General features: G+C 35.9%; 1 protein-coding gene across 13 annotated transcripts in view; it reads left to right on the top strand.

The window, feature by feature from the left end:
* Positions 1-26,405, top strand: part of ETV1 (ETS variant transcription factor 1) — a 98,358-nt gene that overhangs the window by 55,321 nt on the left and 16,632 nt on the right. For 10 of the 13 annotated variants that reach the window (XM_041727994.1, XM_041727992.1, XM_041727989.1 and 7 more), the window contains 4 exons: positions 978-1,225; positions 20,338-20,406; positions 22,219-22,287; positions 25,770-25,939. In XM_041727994.1, the coding sequence (XP_041583928.1) occupies positions 978-1,225; positions 20,338-20,406; positions 22,219-22,287; positions 25,770-25,939 (556 nt within the window). Of the gene's footprint in view, positions 1-977; positions 1,226-8,428; positions 8,479-20,337; positions 20,407-22,218; positions 22,288-25,769; positions 25,940-26,405 lie in introns of those variants that run through there. The other 3 variants (XM_041727996.1, XM_041727995.1, XM_041727998.1) reach the window with 2 other exon arrangements.

Genomic DNA, 26,405 nt, shown 5'->3' with positions numbered 1-26,405 from the left:
GTGGGTCAATGATATTATGGATGAGAAACACAGAACCAAACGATTATGTGATTAGCCAATCATTACACAGCATAACCAAGAAGGAAGGAAGATGGGGATTCGCTGCCAGCCTTCTAGTGAGGCGTCAGAACTTTCTCATGACCTTACAGGGCAACCTGTCCTAAGTCTACTCAACACATACATCTTGTTTCCATCTTTGGAGGCCTGCTGTATATTTGATGCTTATTTTTTTTTATCAATCTGATATCTTCTTTGAAGGTATCGGAAGCTGATGTATTCCATGCTGTTGTTTGATGCTAAAGAGGTGGTCTTTTAAAAACCAGCTTAGATTTTAGTCTCTGTAAAATTTCCCATTTTATTTCTCACCAGAATACAATGTTTTTAGAACATTATTGGTGATTTAAGAATCCTGCCATTTGAGAGGAAGGTCATTCCTCTCTTGCTTCCTCAATAACTGATGGTAAGGGAAGGAAAACCAATAAGTAGGTTAATAAAAACCTGGTTGATCTTTGGTATGTTTGTTGGTTAGCTTGGTAACAGCTAAGGGACAAATGATGCAATTTGGAATCAGATTCTGTTTTTCCTGGTTTGTTTTTTCTGTATATAATTACTTGAGACTCTATTAATATGGAAATTTAGTAAATGATCCAGTTTGTTTAGAATTTTAGCTGTTAGGATGTGTGTTTCCTCAAAATAGTACACTGTTCTCCTATCCCTACTCAGAACACACCTTTAATTCACTGTAGTGTACTAAAATGGTGCTTCAAGAGACAGATTATCAAGGAACACAAGTCATATTGTGATTTAAAAACATGGTGCCCCTAACCCAGGAAGGAGAAATCTAGTCCTTGTTAAAGATTTGCACTTCGGGACAGTTGGTATCATGCTCATTAATCAAATAGTTGAAAATTGTATCAGTATTTTAAGCAGTATGGGTTTTTACCCTTTTATTTAAAACATGCTCTCTTATTTCCCAGATTTCGCCGCCAGCTTTCTGAACCCTGTAATTCTTTTCCTCCTTTGCCAACAATGCCAAGGGAAGGACGTCCTATGTACCAACGGCAGATGTCTGAGCCAAACATCCCCTTCCCACCTCAAGGCTTTAAGCAGGAGTACCACGACCCAGTGTACGAACACAACACCATGGTTGGTGGTGCAGCCAGCCAAAGCTTCCCTCCTCCTCTGATGATTAAACAGGAACCCAGAGACTTTGCATATGATTCAGGTAGGCCCATGCTTTAAGTGACATTTAAAACATCTTTACACTTGCTTGTCACTTGATTAGTGTTGGCATCAGAATAAGTAGCACATGACCATTTGGTGTGGAATCTTCCTGATTTTATCCTTTCTTTGAATCCTCCTCTCTATATGAAGTTGGACTATTAAACCATTTTGACTTGAGCCAATGGTTGAAATAGTGTCTAGATATGAATCCAGTCCAAAGAGAAGTGTAATTTGTAAAATTAGGCACACTCTCAGTCCAAGAGAGTAATATTGTAGTTCTTCTCTTAATTTTGAGCTTTCTTTCCATTTTGCTACTGTAGCATTATTTAGTGACAATGCTTCCAGAAAGTAATATTCTTTTGTATTGGCTCAATTTATTGCTTATAACTGTTTTTTCCTTTATTGATGGCAATATTCCAATGGTCCAGAAGTAAGGATTCTTACATATTAGAAGAAGAGTTTCAAAATGGTTAATTCATAGAGCTTAGCTTTGTTCTCACTGAACCAGAAAGCTCCCATAGAATAATATATCAAGATGGAGAAAAGGAGTCTTCTGAAAGTAAGGAAATGTGAGTCGGTTACAAGTATGATGACCAACTTCACCAACATGTGACCTTGAGACTTTAGAAGAATTACTTAACTCACTTCATTTTTACCTGTTATAATCTCAAAATCAGGATGCCAGCTTTTCAGACATCTCAGAAATTTTGAAAGAAAGTATGAAATAAAAGCTAATGCTTATAAAAAGGGTACCATGCTCCTACAAAACACTATTAACATTGTAATAGATGGTTGTGAACTTGAAAATACTTAAAAATGGTATAATTTTCTCATTTAGATGCAACATTATGGATGTTCTTTGTGAGGGAACTGTTGCTTCTCTAGGAATAATTGCTGATTTTTCTATCATATCTACTTGAGGAAAAAAAATTGTCTCTAATTTGAGTTTTTAACTTGCATAAAGCTACCTGATTTATTTATTTATTTATTTATTTATTTATTTATTTATTTATTTCCTACTTCATTAAGCACCAACTACCAAGGGCCCCTGAATCCCCTGCCTAATTGGCCCTAAGTTCACTTCCAAAGCCTGGACAGTTTCATCCCAGGCTCAGTTTTCTGAAGGCAGAACACATCATTCCTGTGTTCACTCCTAGGTCCACCTATATGGCCACCGGGTAGCTGTTTGTAGTAGAATGAGGATGGAGCTTGGATGTGCCCATGTGCTTGTGTGTGAGGCCCTCATGGTATATGGGACAATGTGGGGTTAAGGGATGGGAAAAGAGAAAGGAAGTAGAGTGAGCTAGATTCTGAAGACTAGAAACTGGTTCTATACCATTCTATTCTGATGCTAATCTTAGAGATTTCCTCAAATTCTAAATTTGATGTGGCCTTCTAGGTTGTTGTAAATGATATATTTCCAAGACATCAGAGGAGAAAACATATTTACTTATCTGTTGGTTGGTTTACAATTTAAAAAATTTAAACATATGGCATGAGGCCTTCATTTGAATGTTTGTCTGTAATGCTCTGTAATTAGGGACTAAATGTACCTGAAATGTACCATAGCAGTTTCAGTTTAGAACTTCTAATATTTGTCCATAGTTTGTGTCCATAAGTAAGAGTCCTATAATATAATGGATTTTATTATAAATAGGATTCATATTTCTCTGTAAATATCAAATCCTTTTAACTGGTGTTCTCTTTTTCCCCCCAAACCCTATTTTTATTGGCTGCACATTTTTTTGAAGTTACCATGATTTCAAGAAACTTTACATGGAAATCATATAAAATAGCCAAAATAATTTGTTCAAAAGGACTTATAAAGCATAGCATTTAGAGAGTATCTCTGTGTGTTGTAGAAATGTTTTTATGTATAGCAAGATTTACACTGAAACCATTTTCTTGATTCTGTAGTTAGCTCCATATATATATATATATATATAAATACATATATGTATCTTTGCCTTACATTTATGTTTCATGCAAAATTATGTATAACATGGTGTTGAGCATGTGTAACTTTTCTTGAGAAGATGCATTATTTGTGGGTCATAAATAATATGAACTTCAGAGCCAGTCACTGTCTGACTCAAAAGCACAGCTCTAGCCAAAAAAGCATAGTCCATGTCTTAGCTCAGGCTGCAATAGTAAATTACCATTGACCGGGAAGCTTAAACAACATACATTTATTTCTCACAATTCTACAGGTTGGGGTGTCCTAAGATCACGGTGCCAGCAGAATTAATTGCTGGGAAGGGACCTCTTTCTGGCTTGCAGATGGCTCCTTTCTCACTGTGTCCTTTTATGTGGCAGAGAGAGAGAGTAAGCAAGCTCTGATCCCTCTTCTTATAACAGCACTGATTCTATCATGGGGGTCCCACCCTCATGACCTAATTCAACCCTAATTACCTCTCATAGGCCGCATCTCCAAATTTGGTCACACTAAGCATTAGGGCATCTGTAATGAATTGTGGGGGACATAGTCATTCTGTCAGTAACTGTCTAGTATCCTGTTTTAAAGGTATATAGGGTATGTCTTTTGTTAGGTGTACCATATATCTGACAAATGACTTGTAGAATAGTTGTTTAATATTTGAGAAGCTGTTAATTTATATTCCTTTCTTCTCGCTAAATTCTATTGCAGGCCACTAAACAAGTTGAATAGCACCTTTGAATTCTAATTTCAGTATTGCCAATAGGATACAGTTGTGTTTTGTTTCAGTTTTTTTTTTTTTTTTTAGATTTTATTTATTTTATTAATAGAGACACAGAGAGAGAGAGAGAGAGAGAGAGAGGCAGAGGCACAGGCAGAGGAAGAAGCAGGCTCCATGCAGGGAGCCTGACTTGGGACTCGATCCAGGGTCACCAGGATCACACCCCAGACTGCAGGCAGCGCCACGGGGGCTGCCTTGTTTCAGCAGTTAAATTGCAAAGTTGTATCTTCTGGTTGTGGTCTAAAAAAACTTAAGTAACAGTTTGTAACCAGTGCCTGTGAAAAATTAATATACAAGTATCAAAATGTATTTTCCTGGCCACCAAATCACTGCAGTTCAGTAGTGACACATCTGGACATGTCATACATTTATACACTGCAGTCAGCAAGTATGATCTCCAGATATTTTGTTTTGTGGTCATTAGTTCTTTCATCTTTGCTGAGAGCACATTCAATAACCTTTTTAGAGAATTTAATGTATTTATCACTGGATCATTGATTTCTTGGTTCACTTACTAACATTGAACAAATGGGACATTAGAAAATAGTTTATGTGATTTAAAAACAATGCAAAAACGTTTCATAGTTTACTCGGCATCTGTTATCCAGAGGTTTTCATTTCAGAAGGCCTCTAGAACTCCTTATTGCTTAATTCAATATAACATAAATGTTGTGAAAATAAAAGAAGCTTTGTAAGTGAAAAGGCAGCATGATTATCCTCTAATAAAGCCTGACATTAATTATGACATGGGAAATGGAAGGTCTATTAGTTATAATTATAATTACAGGAATGCAATTTCAATTGCCGAATATTCAAGCTAAAAAATGCAAAATATTATGTTAGTAGAGTAGGAATTTTTCTTTGGGAAAAGAGAAGAAAACCTGGATCAGAAGACACTAAGAAGACTTAAAAAAATGATACTGAGGGCCAATTTGGTGACCCAGTACAGTGTGATCGTGATTCTATTAGGATATTAAGTTCTAAACAATTACATCTGTTATTATTGTTTTCTTTCTCCTCTTCTCTAGCCTAATAGTACTGCACAAAGCAATGCAAAGGTTTTTTGTTAGTTGGTTAGTTTCACCTGAATCCAACGTGATTTTCTCTTTCTTGCCCTAATGGCCAGGTGACTACATTAAAAGGGTTGAGTCAGTGCGAGTGCCTTATGCAATGGCCCATTTTCATAGAATCATAGTTATTTTCCCGTTTTCATGTTTGCAGATTCACAATGCCCAACGAGGCAAGTGCTTTATATATTCAAAACAACATATATTTTTTTAAAGATTTAATTGATTTATTTGAGAGAGAGAGAGAGAACACCAGCAGCAGGCAGAGGGAGAGGAGAAGCAGACTCCCCGCTGAGCGGGGAGCTTGATGTGGGGCTCAGTTCCAGACTCCAGGATCATGACCTGAGCCGAAGGCAGCCAGCTACTTAAACCAGCTGAGCCACCCAGGCACCCACACCCAGAGCAACATATTTCATTGTGGAGTTGTTTGTGTTAGTTGATTGGTTGGTGGTTGGTCTTTTCTTTTCTTTTCTTTTCTTTTCTTTTCTTTTCTTTTCTTTTCTTTTCTTTTCTTTCTTTTCTTTTCTTTTCTTTCTTTTCTTTTTCTTTTCTTTTCTTTTCTTTTCTTTCTTTTCTTTTTCTTTTCTTTTCTTTTCTTTTCTTTTCTTTTCTTTCTTTTCTTTTCTTTTCTTTTCTTTTCTTTTCTTTTCTTTTCTTTCTTTTCTTTTCTTTTTCTTTTCTTTTCTTTTCCTCTTTTCTTTTTTCTTTCTCTTCTTTTCTTTTTTCTCTTCTCTTTTCTCTTTTCTCTTCTCTTCTCTTTTTTCTTCCTTTTTTTTTTTGATAGTTTACAGGGTAGTATTTTTAAGGGAGGCATGAGAACATGAAACTAAAGTTTGACTCAAGAAAGTATCAGCACATGATATTCATACACTCATAACACTGTGATCAGGTCATTTTCCTCTGGAAATTATGTTAAGCAGTGGAGGGCACAATGAGTGTTGGAGTGAGAGAGAAGTGTTATAAATATATAGTATTGAATGGTAGAATAAGTTATAGCCCTCTGTAAGAGAAATATTATGCAGCCATTTGAAGTCAGGTTTTTAAAAAATATTGAATGAGGAGCACCTGGCTGGCTCAGTTGGTAGAGCCTGTGACTCTTCATCTCAGGGTTGTGAATTCAAGCACCATGTTGGATGTAAAGTTTGCTTAAAAATAAAATATTTAAAAAAAATAATGAAATGAGACCTGAGTAAAAAAGAATATGACACGTATAAGGTAGGGCTCATGCAAAATAAGACCTAGTATGGATATACTGTGGCTCGATATGGGTGGTGATAGTCTAAGCAATTTTATTAGGTCTATAAAGTGCTTTGCATTTTAACAGTACTTGGTAGAGTTTAGCTACTGCTTTTCTAATCAGATAGAATAAGGACTATAGTTTAAAATATCAACCTAGTTGAGGTTGAAGAAGTGTCCAAATCAATTACATCAGTCCTTTAAGTGAAAAAAGTGCTAAGTAAAGGATATTAGAGTCCCACATGTTGCAAACCCAGCTGGCTTGCTATTAGTTTGTGTCCAGGACTGCCTTAAAGGTGGGAATAGAATTAATATGCTACTCAGTGGGTTTCGGGTTCATTTCTGCACGGTGTTTGCAATCCATGATTGGTGCTTTGTTCCTTTGCATTTTGGGGTGCACTAAAAATCTCAACCTAGGAGTTGACTGGAGGGTGATCACATGAATAAGATTTTTTTTTAGTCTTATTCTATGTAGAATAGGGCCTATTCTATTACTCTAATTAGTTTAAAAGACGCCTCCCAGCCATGTGGGGGAGCTGTTTAATCTACAAATGGAGAGGGGAATAGGAGAACTTTTTAGGGACATAAAGAAAGGTGTCCCATCAAAAAATGGGAGTTAAGTCTTGACCTTCAGGAGAGGAGGAATTAGAAGGAGCGGGTAGTAGAGGAAGTGGACATCATGTGTCTCCCAAAGAAAGTGCTTTATATTTTTTAATGGTGTTTTTTAGGGCCAATCTGCAGGTACTGATGAGGCCTTCCTTCAGTTTGGAGGCATGTAACATGTATGTGGTGGTAAAGGTTGTTAATAGTATTTTAAATTAGGAAATTGGCACAAATAGTTGTTTCAGAGAATTAGAAATTTTTAAACTCCTGAAAGCTCTTGGAGGTCACTTAGTTAACATTCCTTCCCCATGCCTCAGTTGTTCAGATAAAATGCCTGAGGTTCACTCCTGTTGACTTACCTCCAGGGACACAGGGATTTCATAAAACAGTCAGAACTAGAAACAACATTTTCTTAGTCTTAGTTTAGTACACTGTTCACCACCGTTTTTCCACACAGTTATAGAAAATAAGGTACTTTAATCCACCATTTCTTACATATATTATTGATCCTATGCTCTAATTTTCAGACCAATTTTCTTTCTTTCTTTCTTTCTTTTTTTAAGATTTTATTTATTTATTCATGAGAGACACACACAGAGAGGCAGAGACATAGAGATAGAAGCAGGCTCCATTCAGGGAGCCCGATGTGGGACTCGATCCCCGGAGTCCAAGATCACTCCCTGGGCTGAAGGCAGGCACTAAACTGCTGAGCCACCAGGGATTCCCCCAGACCAAGTTTCTATATGGTTTTTAAAAGCTCTTCCTGATCCAGAGCAATGAAAGCATCTGCATTGAGACCAAAGGTGTGCTTTTCCTAATTTGGGGGGGGTGTACTTTTTACATTAGCTGATCCTGAAATTCATATCTAATTATTAAGTGCTCACTGTTGTAAGGTAGGAAAACATGGGGCCTCCAATGACATTTAGGAGATTAAAATACATTGTTTCCTGTCTAAAAAAATATAAGTATTGTCAAGAGTTGAGGTTGTCAAGGGAGTGACTTTTCATAGTAGGCCTTCTGGAAAAAGCTTAGTAATAATTGGAAGGAAAAGTCAGCTAATTAACAGCTCATCCAGCTCTAAAATGCTTGGATTATATATGAACTTAGACTTATATAGGCCTATTTATTGGGTATCACTCATACTTTGTTGAATTTTTTTTTTTTAATTTTATTTATTTATTCATGAGAGACACAGAAGGAGAGAGAGAGAGAGAGAGGCAGAGACACAGGCAGAGGGAGATGCAGGTTCCATGCAGGGAGCCCAATGTGGGACTCGATCCTGGGTCTCCAGGATCACCGGGCCAAAGGCGGTGCGAAACCGCTAAGCCACCAGGGCTGCCCACTTTGTTGAAATTTTTCATAGCTCAGGGCTATCCTGGCTGGCTCAGTCAATAGAGCATGGGACTCTTGATCACGAGGTTGCAGGTTCCAGCCCCATTTTGGGTACAGAGATTACTTAAAAATAAAATCTTTTAAAAAAAAACTTTTTTGATTGCTCTCAAAGGCTTAAAATTTAACTAGACCAGGCTTTTCAAACTTTGATCAGCTGAATCCACATTTCACCAGAAAGCTTATAAGGGACCACATTGTATAAAACAGCTATAAGGAAAGCTTACATTTGGAAAAATAAGGTAGGACTTTTCCATCCTCTGTTTTTAAACCCATTCTCTACCCAAGCAGCCTTCCCAAGTTTCCCTATATCCTTCTTTGTCACCTTAGGACTTAGACAAAGGCCAATAGACAAACCTTTAAATTTAGAGAAAGATTTTCTGTCTTTGGCATGTAGAAACATTATATAGGCATAGAAATGATGAAATAAGTACTGAAAACATATTTACTTCATGTTAAGTATGTGAAAACTAAGAATACGTTCAACTTTCAACTGTCAGAGCTGACAGATATATCTGGGACTCATGGGCCCAAGCTGGCACTTTAGACAAGATAATTAAATATAAATACTCTCAGGTTTCTCAAATGGCAATGGAGGAAGATTTTTCGATTGTCATTGTTATTCTGTGTTGGTGGCTGGTGGAGGTGATCGCCCTCCAGTTGGTGACTCATCTTAGTCAATCATAGGAAGAGTAGTCAAGTAATTCCTTATGCTGCTTCTAGAGAGGCTTGTTTGGGATTCCCTTTGCAAAGTTTATAAGGTTTTATTTTTTTTTTATTTTTTATTTTTTTTAGTTTATAAGGTTTTAAAGTGAAAGTTACAGGTTGAGACCCACCTGAGTGGCTCAGTGCTTGAGCGTCTGCCTTCAGCTCAGAGCGTGATTCCTGGGTTCCAGGATGGAGTCCTGCATCCGGCTCCTTGAGAGGCAGAGGCCTCTCTCTCTGTCTCTCATGAATAAATGAATAAAATCTTTTTTTTAAAAAAGATACAGGTTGAAATAAGTGGATAACTGAGGAAGGTGAACATGATTATTTTCTGCAACCACATGGAAATATAAGTAAATATTGCTTTATGAGTTCAGAGAAAATTCTTTAGGGCCTCAGTCAATTGATTCAACTTATACAAAATTTCAAAAAAGTGAAAACAAAAGAACAAAACTCAGAAGACCACAGTTCCCTAGTAGTTTATCTCTAAATTATTACTAGAATGATTGTTACTACTACTACTACTACTACTACTATGAGAGTAGGATCTCCGAAGTGTTGTCATCAGTGCTTATTATTTTTTAAAATGATGTTTTATTATTTATTTACAAGTGGAGACATACATTTTAGAGATACTGACCTCATGCATTATTTTCTAATAAATTTTATACATTTTTTTCTGAACAATTGAGTTACACATAAGTAAACAACCAAACATATTGTTCCGGAAACACAAGGAATGCAGTGATTACAAAAGGAAACTGTTGAAAAATGCTAATTAAAGTCAGATGGAACAGAGGGAGTAAGGGCTCCTGATACTTATTTTAAACATCCGGGCTTGCCATAAACCAGCAGGCTTCCTCATCTCCAAAATGGAAGGTTCTATGGCCAATAATTATACTTTTAAAATTTCTAAATATGAAATATTACCTTTGAAAATATTCAGCTTAATTTCATCATTTATTTACATGTCTTTTGACTACATTAAATAGAAGAAAAAAATTTAAAGCCTTGAATAAAGAGTGTTATTTAGAAATTAATAATTCAGTATATGTTCACTCTTCAGTGGTCTTGCCTCTGCTCCCTGTTTTCTCGGCTGGGAGATGATAGAATTCTTTATTATCTCCCTGCCTGATGTTGCCAGGTGTTTCAATTTTGAATTCCAAAATATCTTGGTAACTTTACATATTCTCTGCTCTTTTATTAATCAGATATTAGAAATTGAAAGATATGTATTAAATAGTCATTAGGCCACAGTAGACAGTCCTTCACAGTTTTAAAGCCAAAGACGAGGCATCTTTTTCATTTCTCCTCATTCCTTCTTTAATAGGCATGGTAAAGATTTTGTGAGAAATTGTTTAAAGATATATACAGAGATTGTTGACTACAACTGTTTTCCGAGATGGCTTCAAGTCAGTGGAAGAGAGAAGTGGTCTCTACCCTCTTGAGTCAATGTCCAAGTTACAGATGGCTGATAAAACCTATTTTGTGTATAACAGTGTTTGGTATATGACTAACTCATCACAAATCATTCCCATAATTGCTCATGAATAGCTTTTTTCCTTCTAAAAACTCTAGATATTTTTAAGCATTACCATCTTTAGTAATTTCCCGTGCAGTGATGGTTACGGTTTCATGAACTTTGGCTTTTTGTACCTGATACTCAACACTCCCAGAGGCCAACGCTTGGCCCTATTCCATTAGCAAGCATCATTTGCTTATGGCTACATTTTCTCCTGAAACATGGCAGCTCTTTTTTTTTTTTTTTTTTCCTCCCCATCCTAACTTTAAAACTATTGCTTCAAGAAATTCAACTGGAGAATCACTTGGGAATTTAAAGGAATGAGCTATTGATCCTTCAGAAAATGTTAACATTCTGTTTCTCTAACATCCAAAGATAATTTTCTTTTACTCAGGCAGTGATTTGTGGATGAGCAGATCATTTAATCTCAGATTTTTAGGTGCTTCAATTGTGAAAAGTGACAGTGATGCCTTCCTAATTGATTTTGTTATTACAAAGGTCAGGGATTGGCCTCACAACTTGACTTTGCTTTTTATTGTCCAGCATGCCACATATGGGTTTTCCTCAGTTATCCGAGTTAAAATAGCAAATCTACCAAAACAGTACTCAGGTCTACTCTCGCTTTTTCTAAGAAATACTTAAATATGCTCTAAATCTACAGTTACAGTAAGTGGCACTGGCTAGTGATTTGATTTGAGAATTGAGACTATGGTCTGGATTTACTCTTTATGCATTAACACAGGTCAAATGGACAGGGACTGCATTTTAAGTCAGTAATGGAAGGCTGAAGCCTGTCTTAAACCAATCATATCAGTTTTACCCATGACTGATTGATCCCTGGGGGCAGAGCCCTGTAAGCATTTGTCTTACATGAATGGACTCTATAGAGCCTGGAGTTTCATTCATAAAATGGAGACTGAAAGGAAACACACACACACACACACTCTCTTACTCTCTGGAATGTCCATTTACACGGAGCTGAAGGGTGTAGTGTTCCGTCAGCTGCTGCTTTTGCCAGTTGACTGGAAGTAATGATTAATGCTCATTGGTCCTGCCTGCATGTAACCCAACACTATTTATGGCCTTGCAGTGTTCCTAATGTATAGTGAATGAGAAGACAACATTCTCAAATCAGAAACATAAACAGGAACTGGTGGGTCTGAATTCCATTCAAATATGTCATTTCAGCCACACAGTGTTTGTCTAACTTGGATTTTATAGGCAGGAAAGGGGGAAGGGAGAGATAATCTGCTTGTGAGTTATACTAGCGTCAACAAGGAAATTTAAAGGGGGAGGGGAGAGTACTTCTGTGGTGTAGGATTTTTAGTTTCTTTTTAAAGAAGACCATTAGGATGGTTAGGCCTAGAACTGCTTATTGCTAGTAGATGGAATGAACAGACCACTGTTTTTATATGTATAACTAAGATTTGAAATTAAATGAAACAGTTTATGGATGCATATTTGGATCTGTGCGTGTGAGTGTGTGTGTGTGTGAGCATGCATGCATGTATGTGTTCATATGAATGAGAACGAGAGAGGTAAGATAGGTGTTATTTATTTTTTAAAATTATTTGAATATGCATTTTAGGTATAAAACATTACAGATTTTTTTTTCATTTAAAGGATTTGTATACTTAAGTGAGTTAACTATTTAATAGTTTAGAGGAAAAGGAAGACTTTATTTCCATACAATATTTTTATCCAACACATAGATCATTTAAGTGAAACATTCTCAAGAAATTTTTGACACATTAAATAGATGATAATTGTTTTTATCGTGTGTTAGGATTTTTAGTTAATTGTTTTGAATAAAGTCTGGAAAATTTTACAAAGAGTGGTATTCAAAGATAGATGTGAAAATCAACCAAAACAAAACCGAGAGAATGGCAAGCATGTGCTATTGTGATTTATTTACCATTTTCTTGAATTTGGAGAAGTAGATTTGAGTACTTCATTCTGGTGACCCTTCATTTCAATGTGAGCCTCCACCATGTACTGCTTCATCCACATGTTTTTGTTATTCTTAGCATTAAAAAAACAAAACCACCCACTTTGTATGACACTGGAAATATTATACTGAATTCTGGGCCTGATGACTGTTTACTCTCTTTGTCATACTAAGCGTGTTTTGTTGCACCTTTTGTCCTCCATTTCCTCATTTATAAAAAAAGAGGCAGATGATTCCTATGCCTTTCTGTTTTTGTAAGGACTGGATATGGTTATGTTTGTAAAGTTACTAAAATGTATAGTAGCAGGGATCCAGGTAATAGTATGGGATTTCTGTAGATGTAATTTTATCTTGACTACTTCTAGAGATTTCCTGAAAGACTGCCAGTCCTTGAATAAGATGCCATTATTATTTCTAACATTTACCAATACCCTCTTGGGGGCTAGTGGATAAGACAAAGTGAGAGAGAGATTCTTCTGGGAAGACAATCTTATTGTGCAAGATCAACAGGATACTGTACTATTACAGTGTCTGCAACAGAGTGAAGCCATCACACAGAACTCCACACTAGTATTATTCATGCTCAGAACAAGTAAAATAGATATCTAAATATTACAGTGATCCAAGGAGAGATGAAAGGGAGAGGACAAAGCAATTTGTGATGCGTTTGCTTCACATCACATAGATTCCAAAGGGGAACAATTCAGTATTGAAACTCAACATTACAACCTTCCCTTCTTCAGAATTCTTTTGTAGCCCTGTTTTAACAGCTAATCGCAATATTTTCTTATAAACTTCGGTGAACTGTCAGAGTACAATAATACCTAATAAACAGTTACAATTGTTCTTATATTGCCTATCACTTCAATTTTACTTTTAACTCTAACTTAATAAAACCTTCACAGGCTTCTAAAACTTGTAAAATTGTCAGCTTACTAGATCATATGAACGAAACCTGAATCTGACCATTACTTGTGGAGGATACGGTCCCCCCTCAAAACCCACATGCTTACAAGAGAAGTTTGTGGTCTCCTAGCTACACTTTTCTATACTGTTTCGTTCATGTTAAGTAGCCTTTATGTGTACTTGAATGCAGATAACAGCATTACTTTTTTTTTTTTTTGCAAACAGTACACTAGGCATATAAAGACTAACATGGTAATCTTTCTGTCCTCATATTGTATCAACTATAGATCACTGAGCTGCGGTGGAAGAGAATATCTCTGCAGATTTTACATTATTTATATTCACAGTTGACTAAAAATCCTAATGAAAAAGATTCCATCTAAGTGTGAATGAGGTCATAGTAAATTCATCATTCTCTTCTTAAGATTTTAGCCAACTCCAACTTTTTTGCCTTTTTAAATAAGGTCCAGTGACTAAGATGTTATTACATCCATGTAGAGCTTTTGTGACTGAAGGCAAACAAGTCTTACAAAACTTCATCTTTGTGTCATCCCACTTGCCTTCAAATTGCCTCAAGCAAATTCAGCCATATTCAGCCTGGGCCTTACTTTTAGAGTTTATTGCTTTTAGATTTGTTCTATCATGGACAGATCATATGGTTGTAAGAATAATTCCTTCCCCTTAGTATCCTTTTCAGAAAACTCTACGAAATATAATTTTCTCAATTAACTACGTGAAATCTATTCATGGGGCAAGTGGAAATGCATAGTAAAAGGATGCTACACTACCATATATGTGAATGTATTTGCATTTAAATACATCTTCATAAAACTTATGTTATTTATGCACTCTAGAAAAGCTTTGGATTTTATTTTAATTAATTAATTGATTAATTAAGCTTTGGATTTTAAACTCTGTGCCAGGAAATGGGAAGAAACAAACAAAACTGTAAAACATGAAATTTAAGATGGCTAAAACTTTGGCAAGATATGTCACAATGTTCATCTTTCTTGAATGCAAATAGTGTCATTAGTTCATGGTACAACTCAGTATTTCTTACGATAATAGATATATGTTTTTGAAAAACTTGTTTGAACTCTTCTGTATGCACTGAATTAATACATATCCACACATATTTTTCACTAAATATCTCATAATTTCAGATGTATGTCCACAAACATATTTTCTCCTGGACATTTAATGTGCCAAGTTTTCTACCATTATTAGTGTATTACACAAAAGTTTAGGTAGACTTGATTTTGTCATATCACCTCCTCAGGAGTACAGAAGATCGATCTTTTTCCATTGTGTATTCATATGAAAGTAAAATCACATTAAAATACAACATTGAACTTATTCCTGTTTTATAGGGATTTCTCATTTACTCTCAGAGACTTGAATGCATTATTATATTATCACACTGATTATTGCTACAGTAATTTAACCAAAAGCATCCAGTGAGAGGCATTTTTCCTCCTTGTTCAAAGTTTACAATATCAAATATTTCTAGGTTTGCACACTACTTGATAATAATTCCAGCCAACTATAGGGATGGTTCAGATGGTCGTGGCAAATATTTTGTCTCTGATCTGGCCTAATACAGCTCCTAGAAGGTTTAGGTAAACCATGCCCTGAAGGTGATCATTCCTTCTGTACCTCTGGGCAGTATGTGAACCTGCAAATCAGAGCAGTGTATGGCTATATAAGGTGTGCAAATTCAAAACTCCGCTTTGTGGTCAAACCTTTGGTGAAGTTCCCCAAGTCAGCCCTGTATTTCCCATTATGGCTTTAAAATTTGAGACAGAAAAGTCAACTTTTTAGTTTCATACCTGCAAATTGAAAGGCAATTTTAACCCTGCTTCTAAAGGTGCAAACTAATCAAATCAGATAGTTTGGGGTGTTCGTTTACTCTTCTTCTTAACTGCCCCTACATTCACGGGTGCATTACAGTGAGAACAGTGCTTTACTGCTTTGAATTTTTGTAGCATATTGAATTGGCTAAGCATCCCCTGAATTCATGTGTGACAAATTATAGGCAGTTTAGTTTCTGCAAGCTGACTAGGCCCATGCTAAGTGTCACATTGTAGTACTTTTTTGATCCCTACCTAAGTTTCAAAAAGATACAAAATCATTTGTCTTAAATTTTCATAATGCAATTTATAGATTGACTTTTAAACTTTTTATATTTATTTTTTTATTTGAGAGAGATAGAACGCGAGTGGGAGGGAGGGGTAAAGGGAGAGGGGTGAGCAGATTCCCCACTGAGCTCACGGTGCAATGGGGGCTGCAGGGGGCTCCATCCCAGGCTCCGTTCCATGACCCTGAGATCATGACCTGAACCAAAGTCAGATGCTTATCCAACTGAGCCATCCAGGCACCCCTGAATTTAAAACTTTGTAAACAAAAGTCATTTAGCAGTAAATATCAAGGTATGACATTGTAAATAGAAATTCAAAAGAGATACCTCCAAATAGTTTGAAAATGTAATAGCGATTCTCACTTAAACCTGGTAAATCATAAATTTATAATGAATTTTAAAACAATATATTTTAAATATCATAGATTAATAGACTTGTGAAGAATATCACTAAGTACACTAATAAGCAACAAATCAGCGTTCTCAGTAGATAATTGTTTTAAGAACAGCAAATTACAATATAAAAATAGTTTAAATATGTAATTATTTTTAAGTCCTGTGGTTCACTCACTTGTGAGGGCCCCTTTTTTTTTTTAAGATTTATTTATTTATTCATGACAGACACAGAGAGAGGTAGAGACATAGGCAGAGAGAGAAGCAGGCTCCTCGCAGGGAGCCCGATGTGGGACTCGATCCCAGATCCTGGGATCACACCCTGAGCCTGAAGGCAGAGGCTCAACCGCTGAGCCACCCAGGTGTCCCGTGAGGGTCACTTAAAAATAGTTTCTGTTATTAATGAGAAGCACCATATCTTGAATCTTCACTGTTTGCATTGAGTTAAATGTTGCCCTTATGGTCCCTCTCCACAACCCTCAAAGGAAATCCTTATTATTCCCATTTTATAGATAGAGAAGTTGAGAGTTGGAGATGTTAAATAACTAACAAAACGTCGTACTCCCAGGAAATACCTGAACTGTGGTTCAAAACCAGGTGTGTTAGAAGACAAGGTGCACATTTGTAATCACAGTGCTGTGCTCACAATCCTAAAATTATAAGCTGCGGACATAATAGAACAGTATAAATATGCTGTCATAGTAACATTTATGCATAAGTTAAACTGCAGTTTATTAACGTTGCTGAATTTGTGAGCTTATTCCATGAAAAAAACACAAATGCATATGTATGCAGTGCCTCCATTCCCTGCTACAAAACATTTGCCTTTGAAGTCACCACTTAGCTAGTTTGGATCTTAGTTGAGCATTTAGCAAAAGTTAAAATGTAATGCCAAACTTCATTGGTTGGATTTTTTATTAGATAAGGTAGAAATGAAAGCAGCAGGCAATTTAATTAGCAGTAATTTTTCTGGGCAAGTCATTACTTTGATGAACTTCAGAGCAATGTTTATGGCTCCTAATTAACCATGTTAGTCATTTGATTGAATAATCACTTTGGAAATGTTTCTACAATTTGATTAGAGTCTGACCCACTCTGATAGTCATAAATTAACTGATACCACTTTAGGATAACATGACTTTAGTTACTTTAGGGGAATAAACTCCTCTTAGCCATATTTTTTCAGGCTTCTCTGGACTGTATAAAGGATACCAATTTTGAGGTTAGACTGGATTTAAACAATGCTAGCCACGTGTTTCAATTTCAAGAGCTAGATGTTAATCTTATTTACTCTGGAGTGCAATAAGTAGTATTAAGGATGGCAAAAACAAAATTATATACATACATATATATATATATATATATGTATATAATCTTTTTCTCAAGTTGCCCTTCCTTCATGGCTTTTCTTAGAACTTAGATCAAAGTTTGGCCTCTGGAACCATAATGGAGGTTCTGGCTTTAGCCTTATTGTAAATCATTAATTTATTATGAATTTTAAATTCGTATTCTTTAAATGTCATATCGATAATGGAATTTATGAAAAATATTACAGAATTAGTAAAATAAATAACAAATCAGCAAGGTCAATAGATACATGAGGATTAGTGAAATGATCATCAAATTCTATCTTTGACACCAAATGTCCAAGATTATGCTTATTTTGTATTATGTTAGAGTACTTTTATAAGATATTCTTTGACTTTGAATAGTGGGTTTCTTACAAAAGCTTGCATTTCCTCTCCTCCTCTTTCTCTCCCTCTCTGGGGAGGAAAGACTACATTTAGTCACACTTATATATAATAGAGTTTAATCTATATGTTTTCCTCTAGCTGCCTCCAGAGCCAGCCAGCTGTTTTTACAGCCATACTCCAGCTGGGCTGCAGTCAGTAAAAGTATTTTGTGGCAGGGTGTCAACATTGGTACAACAAAATTCTTACCTCTAAACAGCTGCTGAGCTGATGGCAGAGTCATTAACACTGTCCCTTCTAGGCCCAGCTGCTTTGAGGGTCCTTGCCTAGCAATAAATCAACGTAACATTAAAAATTAATTTGAAGTACCACTGGTTAAAAAGTATGGATAAAGTGGATTACTAAATTTGGTAACAGAAGTTCAACTACTCTGCAACCCCATTTTAAGTTTCCTGATATCAGGAAACAAGATTAACTCTGTCTTTTGTGGGGTCAGAATTACATACTAGATAATATGTTATATAAAAAAGATACGGTGTTCTAAAATGTTTGATAATGAGTTTGATATTGTTTTCAACTCATAAGCTATTGATTTCTACATATTTTTAAGTTATTTCTATTAGGAATTACAATTAAGATATTTTTGACTCAGGGGGATCCCTGGGTGACGCAGTGGTTTAGCGCCTGCTTTTGGCCCAGGGCGTGATCCTGGAGACCCGGGATCGAGTCCCACATCGGGCTCCCAGTGCATGGAGCCTGTTTCTCCCTCTGCCTATGTCTCTGCCTCTCTCTCTCTCAATCTCTGTGTGACTATCATAAATAAAAATAAAAATTAAAAAAAAAGATATTTTTGACTCAAACCACGTAAACTTTTTTTCTGTGAAAACATTATCTCATATTTTGATTGATATTAGTCACCAGGCAAATTTTGAAAAAATCAGGTAGACTTTAAAAATGAAACACTCCATACCAAGAAAGAATGACCTCTAGGTCAAAGAAATAATACTAATTATCTGTTATAACATGAAAATCTATGTTCGGATAGTTAAGAAGAGATAAGGGGCTTTAGACCCCAAGTCATTTAAATATTCTTTATTACTTGTTCAGAAATTATGTGCTTACTACAAATGGCAGAATGGAGGACATACTTTTATATTAAATAGGACATTTGTCATATGTATCTTACCAGTTTTGTATGTGTTAAAAGTTTCAAAATCTTGAGTATACATAAAGAGGATAGAATTAATTTAGTCATATATATTTATAAATTCCTATAGGATCTGTTATATATGTAATATACAGGTTTGTGGGAACTAAAACATAAAAATTGGGGAACCTTCTGAAAGAAAAAGAAATAGCATAAACAAAATGGTGTAGGGCATCAGAAGGGATTCCTGTAAGTGGAGGGTCCTGCCTAAAGCTGAATTGCATTGGCTTTACCAGAAATCAACCTCTGTTACTGTGAATGACATTTTATTTTCAGAATCAAAGAACTGGAGCCTGTAATAGATTTTAGATAACCCTGATCCCACCCTTTATTTTATGTAATCTTAGATACAGAATGACCTATCTAAAGTCATGTAGCTTTATTAGTAGTAAATTAAGGACTTGAATTTTAATCTTTTGCCTCCTCATCCATATTTCTTTCCTTTTCCCTCTGTAAGCTACTAAACATGTTAAATACACAGCCGTCACTATGACTCTAGTTTAACCATTAACCAAGTTTATTTTCTCAGTGATGAGTTAACTTGGTCAGGTAGGCAAGGCCTCATTCCTGCTGTAATAATGGTGTTTGCTATGAAATTGTTGGGTTTCTGTTTTATAGCCTCATTCGTTATGAATGTGATCTGTGTGCCTAACAAAATAAAACAGCAGTCATACTTTTATCTGGGGGTGAAAAAGAGCAGTCACCTTTAAAGGCTAGAGTAATTTCAAGAGATGGGGCAATTTCATCTTTTCATAATAATTTCTACCAGTGAACATAAAGACTCCTAACTCTGGGAAACGAACTAGGGGTGGTGGAAGGGGAGGAGGGCGGGTGTTGGAGGGGAATGGGTGACGGGCACTGAGGCGGACACTTGACGGGATGAGCACTGGGTGTTTTTCTGTATGTTGGTAAATTGAACACCAATAAAAATTAATTTAAAAAAAAATAATTTCTACCAATGTTCATGAAATAAACCATGAATGAGTCTTCGTTGATCTTTGCTTTGAATACCATGGGACATACAAATTTATCACATAAATGTCCCCAAACGTATCTAAACTCATGACACCATTTGTTTTAAGGGTACTCTCATACTCACATGGGGTTACAGGAGATCCACCCTTCAGTAAATGTGGGTAAAACTTTGAATTTACATGCCTGTTGGAGAGAATCAGTGTTTGCCATGATATGCTTCTCATTTTTCCAATTTTTAGAAAAGATTTACATATTTATTTGAGAGAGAGAGAGAGAGCATGTGTGCAAGTATGTGAGTGGGGGAGGGGCAGAGGGAGAGGGAGAGAGAATCTCAGGCAGACTCCCTGCTGAGCATGGAGTCCCATATGGGGCTCGATCCCACAACCCCGAGATCATGACCTTAGCTGAAATCAAGTTGGATGCTTAACAGACTGAGCCACACAGGGGCCCCTCAGCTTTCCATTTCTTGTGTGGGTCCTGCCTGAAATGTTAACTGAGTGTTGACAAGTTCCCTTCATGGAGACTCATGTCAGTTTCTTTTATTTTCCCACTGCGCTCTGTCTATTGATAACATTTTCAGCTCCAAACTGCTCTTTAACTGATGTTTCTTCTTTCAGAAGTGCCTAGCTGCCACTCCATTTATATGAGGCAAGAAGGCTTCCTGGCTCATCCCAGCAGAACAGAAGTTAAGTTTTTATTACTGAAATTCCTTGTAAATATGGTCAAAATAATCAGATGTACCAAAGATGCAGTCATTTGATTAATCATCATATTTTATGTTCCCTAAACCACTATTAAAAAAACTTTATCTTTTTAAAGTAAAAGGAAGATGTTTCAGTTCATGTTATCTTGAATTTGGTTAACATGAGTCATGTGTGTATAAACAGCTGGAAAGTGGATTTCTGTGTTTTTTTTCTTTTTTTCTTTTTCTTTTTTTTTTTTTTGCCAACAACCACATCCTTTTAAAATAGAACATGTGCTTTATAGATTAGCCTACCTTACTACTCTCTACTGAAATATATCTTCGAGGAATTTCAGTTTTGCTTTATAGACCCAAGTCTGTGTTTTGAAATAAAAGAGAGTAGTTTTAAATATATTTGCTTTTAAATATTCTGGATTTTTCATTTTTATATAAGTAATTGCTAGAATGGAATTTCACATCAGAGACCTATAGAAGGAGTTTTTGTGGATGTGCTCATGGTAATCATGTGGGAAAGCTTTGATCTAATGGACTTTGATAACCTACAAAGTAATGAATAATCTTCTTTAGATACATTCCCTGTTAAGGAGTTTCTGGAAATGCGTGCATAGTTCATGACATAAACGTTCTGTGTCCTCAGGAAGATGACACAGATGCATCTTTTTAGATTAGGTCTAATACTGGTTATTTTGTATAAGTGGTATCGATAGAAGTAAATGCTTGTCTTTAAAGAAGAGTATAGGAATCCCTGGGTGGCACAGCGGTTTGGCGCCTGCCTTTGGCCCAGGGCGCGATCCTGGAGACTCGGGATTGAATCCCACGTCGGGCTCCCGGTGCATGGAGCCTGCTTCTCCCTCTGCCTATGTCTCTGCCTCTCTCTCTCTCTCACTGTGTGCCTATCATAAATAAATAAAATTAAAAAAAATTAAAAAAAAATAAAGAAGAGTATATAATAAGCTGGTAAGTCCAAAATATTTGGGACCAGAAATTTAGCAAAAATGCAGTGCGATTATTGTCACTACTGTTGTTAATATTATGCACTCGCTGTAGAGACCAGTACATCTGAGAAAGAAAACTGTGACTAACGTATATGAAGTTTCTTACTGGTGATTAAGGACGACAATGATTCAGTGAGGGTCACAGTCATGAATACATGGGGGAGAAAATGATTGCTAAAAGCTGTTGATTTATTTTGCATTTTTTCCATGGACTTAGTTTTATTACAGGGGAAAAAAAGCTAAAGAAAAAGAAAATCAAAACTATCTTGTCTGTTGAAGATGAAAACATGAGGAGGTTAACCTGGCTAAAAATTTTTCCAGGGAAGTAAGGGGTAAACAGAATGTGTTTCAGTTTATCAGGAAGTAATTGTGCAAGGTAAATACAAGTAACTCATCTTGATTTTCCTACTATCTCATAAATAACAAAACTTGGAAGGAAATGAAAAAGGAGATGATACTGTATAATTTCTAGGTTTGCCAGTGTTAACTGCTCTGTGCTTGGGTTGGTAATAATATAAATATCTGTCGTGTATCACTGTGTGCTGGGTACTATTCTAAACTTGCATATATTAAACCAGTTATTCCTCACAACAACCCTTTGAGATAGGTGATTTATCATTATTCCCATTCTATAGGTGAGGGAACAGAGACAGTGAGGCTTAACAGTGTGTCTAAGGTCACAGAGCTGAAAACTGGCAGAGTCCTTTTCTACCCCAAGTTTTGTGCAAATGGCTATATTTTAAATTGCTTGTGAGCTTCATTTCTATCATGAATAAATGTATCCTCTTTTCCTCCCACAGGCTGTATGTTTGAGAAGGGCCCCAGGCAGTTTTATGATGACACCTGTGTTGTCCCAGAGAAATTTGATGGTAGGTTTCTCACTGTGCTTCAAGTTTGAATTTTTCTAAGAAGGAGTGGAAAGATCACCGTCGACTCCCCTGAAAACAGTTGACATTGCGCCCTAACGATTTTTATGCACATCATTTACGATGCATTTAACTCTTGCTAAACTTTGCCTTTTATAAATTCTCTCTTCGTTCCCCTATTCAGAAGCTTTTTCTTTTGTCCCATGAGAGGTCTCATTTTTAAAGATCCAACCAGAGAGTATCATTCTTGCTGAGCTTTGTGTAGAGTAAGAGGGGTCTTTCCTTTGCCCTGCAGAGCACATGCAGCTTGTTGCTTGAGATTTATTGAAAGCTGATCCCATAATTAACAAAGCAGAACAGAAAGCATGCTACTGTGGATGCACAGATGACTAATGCAGCTTCTTTCCTTTTATTGTTCATGAAAAGATGCATTATGGAACACAGGAACAACATAGCTGCCCATTTAGTTAGTGATTGTTAGTCCTTCTTTTTTGTTTTTCCTTTTCTTTCCCTGGGAAGATGTTCATTACTAATGTGCAATTACTTTGTAATTGCTTAAAATGGAGTTAGGAAAGCATTACTTTTTATTTTTTTTATTTTTTTATCACTGTTTCTTGCAGTGAAACAGTCCCAGATTTTAGAAATGAGTGTCAAGTTAGAAAAAAATATTTTTTCCTTGACAAAGGTGGCAGAAGTCAGCATCTACGAGGAAGCTTGGGTAAAAAGTGAACAGTTAATTGATTTAGTGGTTCTTCAGAGTGGTCTCCATATTTCCTGCTTTGATTGTTTAACAGGAAATGAGCAGGGACCCTCTGATTAGCTGATTGCACAAACTTTGGGGATCATGGCTGTAATGACTTGGTAGCTCTCAGAAGTTTTTAATTGTCATTATTTAAACAGCAAAGTGCATGCTCAGATTGCTTCTCCATCTCTAATTAGTTTCTTGAAGACTACTCTGTTCCTAAGGCTTTTGCTACTCTGGTCCTTCTCAGAAAGAATGATAATTTGGGAAAGATCTGTTTCCTTAGTCTTCCTTTAAATGGCTAAATTCATTCAAGGTCACAGGGTTAAGCTCCATTAGGAGTCACTTTTTTGGCCTTATTCTAAATAGATGTTAGTTTTTTAAGCTTCGAGCTTCAATTTGATATGTGCTATTTAGCATCATTAGCAGAGCATCACAATTCTTAAAATACAGCCTTTTCTCTTAAGACAAAGCATAAAGCCTTTACTTTTTGGAATGACCTTCATCAGTTTTTTGTTTTGTTTTGTTTTGTTTTGTTTTTCATTCTTAGTGAGCTTAACATTTAAAAAACTCTTGATGACCAGAATGGGCATCTAAGGAAGAAAAAATAGCTCAAAACTACCAATTGGATTATGATATAATCTAACAAGCCTAAGTCACACTAATATTTAGGGGAACTGTCTATCTTGATTATTTATTCCCTTTGACTACTAAATATTCTTCAATTTTTTACTAAGAAAATGTTTTTTAGAAGATAGTCTTAAATTTTATAAGGAATAGAGAGCAAGAGATTAGAAACGCACAGGGTTATTTTTTCATTGACAAGGCTAGGATAGCCTGTCACTTTTATAGGCAGAAGCAATCTAGAGATTAAAAGATTTGATAGTGCTTCACTCTCTGCATAATTGCTCAGTTACCCCCATGAAAAAATTTGTAAGTCTCAGAAGGAAAAACTGAGATAAATAAAACTGTCATTGAAATCAATATGAAGAGACACTTCTGTATTATTTGGCTTAGACCAAAATGACATAATGATTGGCCGAATAATTTTATTTTGGTTGTGGTTTTTAAAGTGTTGTGTTTTTTGTTTTTTGTTTTTTTCTTTGTAATTATTTTGAGGCACATTTCTATCTGTTAATCAAAGGAAAGGTTTTTTTTATATATATTTTTTAAGACTTTTAAAATGTATTTATTCAGAGAGAGGCAGAGACACAGGCAGAGGGAGAAGCAGGCTCCATGGAGGAAGCCTAACGTGGGACTCGATCCCCGGTCTCCAGGATCACACCCCAGGCTGCAGGTGGCGCTAAACCTCTGAGACACCGGGGCTGCCCCAACCAAAGGAAAGTTTTAAGAAGCTTCTGACCTGGTCCATTTTATAATTCACACGTACACTGTGAATATATTTTCTGAATTGTTTCTATCATGGCATAGAGAAGTTCGCGCATTAATAATGATATGTTTGTAGGGCCCTAGACATTCAGTCCCCAGTGTGACCGATTCCACATACTTTTGGGGATGGTTGGCTGGAGGCAGATGTAAATAATCAGGAGTTATGACTGAATTTTTGTTTGTTTGGTATGAGGAAGATAACTGGCCAGATTTATACCAGAAGAATTCGAACAGTAACACCCTTATTGTAATCTACTTAATAGGTTTTTTTATACTATATAAAAATAACAAATAAATGTAACACAAAGCAACATTTCTTGGTTAAAAATATAGATTGACAGAAAGCTCTTGTATATGTGTTTTTAGATTGCACTTTTAGAAAGAGACTAGCAAATTAAATTCATGTGATTGAAGTGCAAAGAAGACAAAGAAAAACGAAGGAATTTTTATTTGCTCCCAGTTAAGAAAGTAGTAGTACCAGTATGAAGGTGTGGGAAAAAGATGGTGTGATGATAATCCAATATGCCCTGATTTACTTATGAGATTTTCCTAATTTATATAAAGTACAGATTACTTAACTCAGAGTTTAAGATGCTATTAAAATTCCTTTGAGATCGAACACCTGGGTGGCTCAGTTGGTTGAGCATCCAACTCTTGATTTTGGCTTATGTCATGATCTCAGGGTCATGTGATCGAGTTCCACATCGGGCTCTGTGCTCAGCCTGGAGTCTTTTTGAGGTTCTCTCTCTCTCTCCCTCTGCCCCTACCCCTGCTTGCTCTCTTTCTCTCTCTCACAAATAAATAAATATTTTAGAATGAATGAATGGATGAATAAACAAATTTGCTTTGAAATATTTGCATTAAAATTTGCATTTTTCATGTGCATGCCAGTGAAGTATTACAAATTATAGTTTGCAGAATTTGTATGAATAAAGCGCCCAGAGCTTAAAATTGAATACTTTTTCTTCAGTGTTGCTTAGAGCAGTGAATAATGTCATTAACAATAAAACAAAAAGAAGTATGATTAGATGGTATGGTTTTTAAATAAATAAGTGAAAACAAACAGTTACACAAAATTTTAATGAGTAAATTATACATGTGAATTTATTCTGCATCTGTGTGCATTTATTCTGACCCTTATATGTTATATATAGTTGTTTGTAAGTTTGTACAGATTCTTCGTTTACATGAAATCCTTTAACTATTTTAAAGCCCTATTTAGTGGTAACATTTTATTTCATAGAAACCCATAAAGTGGTTGTGATTTAACCATTTTAATGATTGGTCTAATGAGAATTTTACGTAAATGTCCTAATAGTGCTAGTAATAGAAACTTTAATGTTTTTTAATTTAGGAGACATCAAACAGGAGCCAGGAATGTATCGGGAAGGACCCACATACCAGCGGCGGGGATCACTTCAACTCTGGCAGTTTTTGGTAGCTCTTCTGGATGACCCTTCAAATTCTCATTTCATTGCGTGGACTGGGCGAGGCATGGAATTTAAACTGATTGAGCCTGAAGAGGTGGGTCTAATAGATTTTCATTAGGAAAATCAGATATATTATAATATAAAGAAACATATTGATTAATGTGCCAAAATGTATTTTTTAAATTTTATTTCATTTTATTTATTTATTTTTTTAAAGATTTTATTTATGTATTCATGAGAGACAAAGAGAGAGAGGCAGAGACACAGGCAGAGGGAGAAGCAGGCCCCATGCAAGGAGCCCGACGTGGGACTCGATCCTGTGACTCCAGGATCATGCCTAGAGTGGAAGGCAGGCACTAAACAGCTGAGCCACCCAGGGATCCCCTATTTTTTTTAATTTTAAAACTTTAGGGAAACTTTCTGAATTAGAAGTTGGGCAAAGGAAAAGTATGTCTACATTTAAAATAAGCAATAAATATGTTGCACGATTTTTCCAGTTGAATGACATCCTGCAGGATTGATGTTGTAGAAAACCAGCTAGACTTGGTTTTAATTTTTTT

Source organism: Vulpes lagopus, chromosome 13 (assembly GCF_018345385.1).
Source record: "Vulpes lagopus strain Blue_001 chromosome 13, ASM1834538v1, whole genome shotgun sequence".
Classification (NCBI taxonomy): Eukaryota; Metazoa; Chordata; class Mammalia; order Carnivora; family Canidae; genus Vulpes; species Vulpes lagopus.
This window is presented reverse-complemented; position numbering and strand designations above follow the sequence as displayed.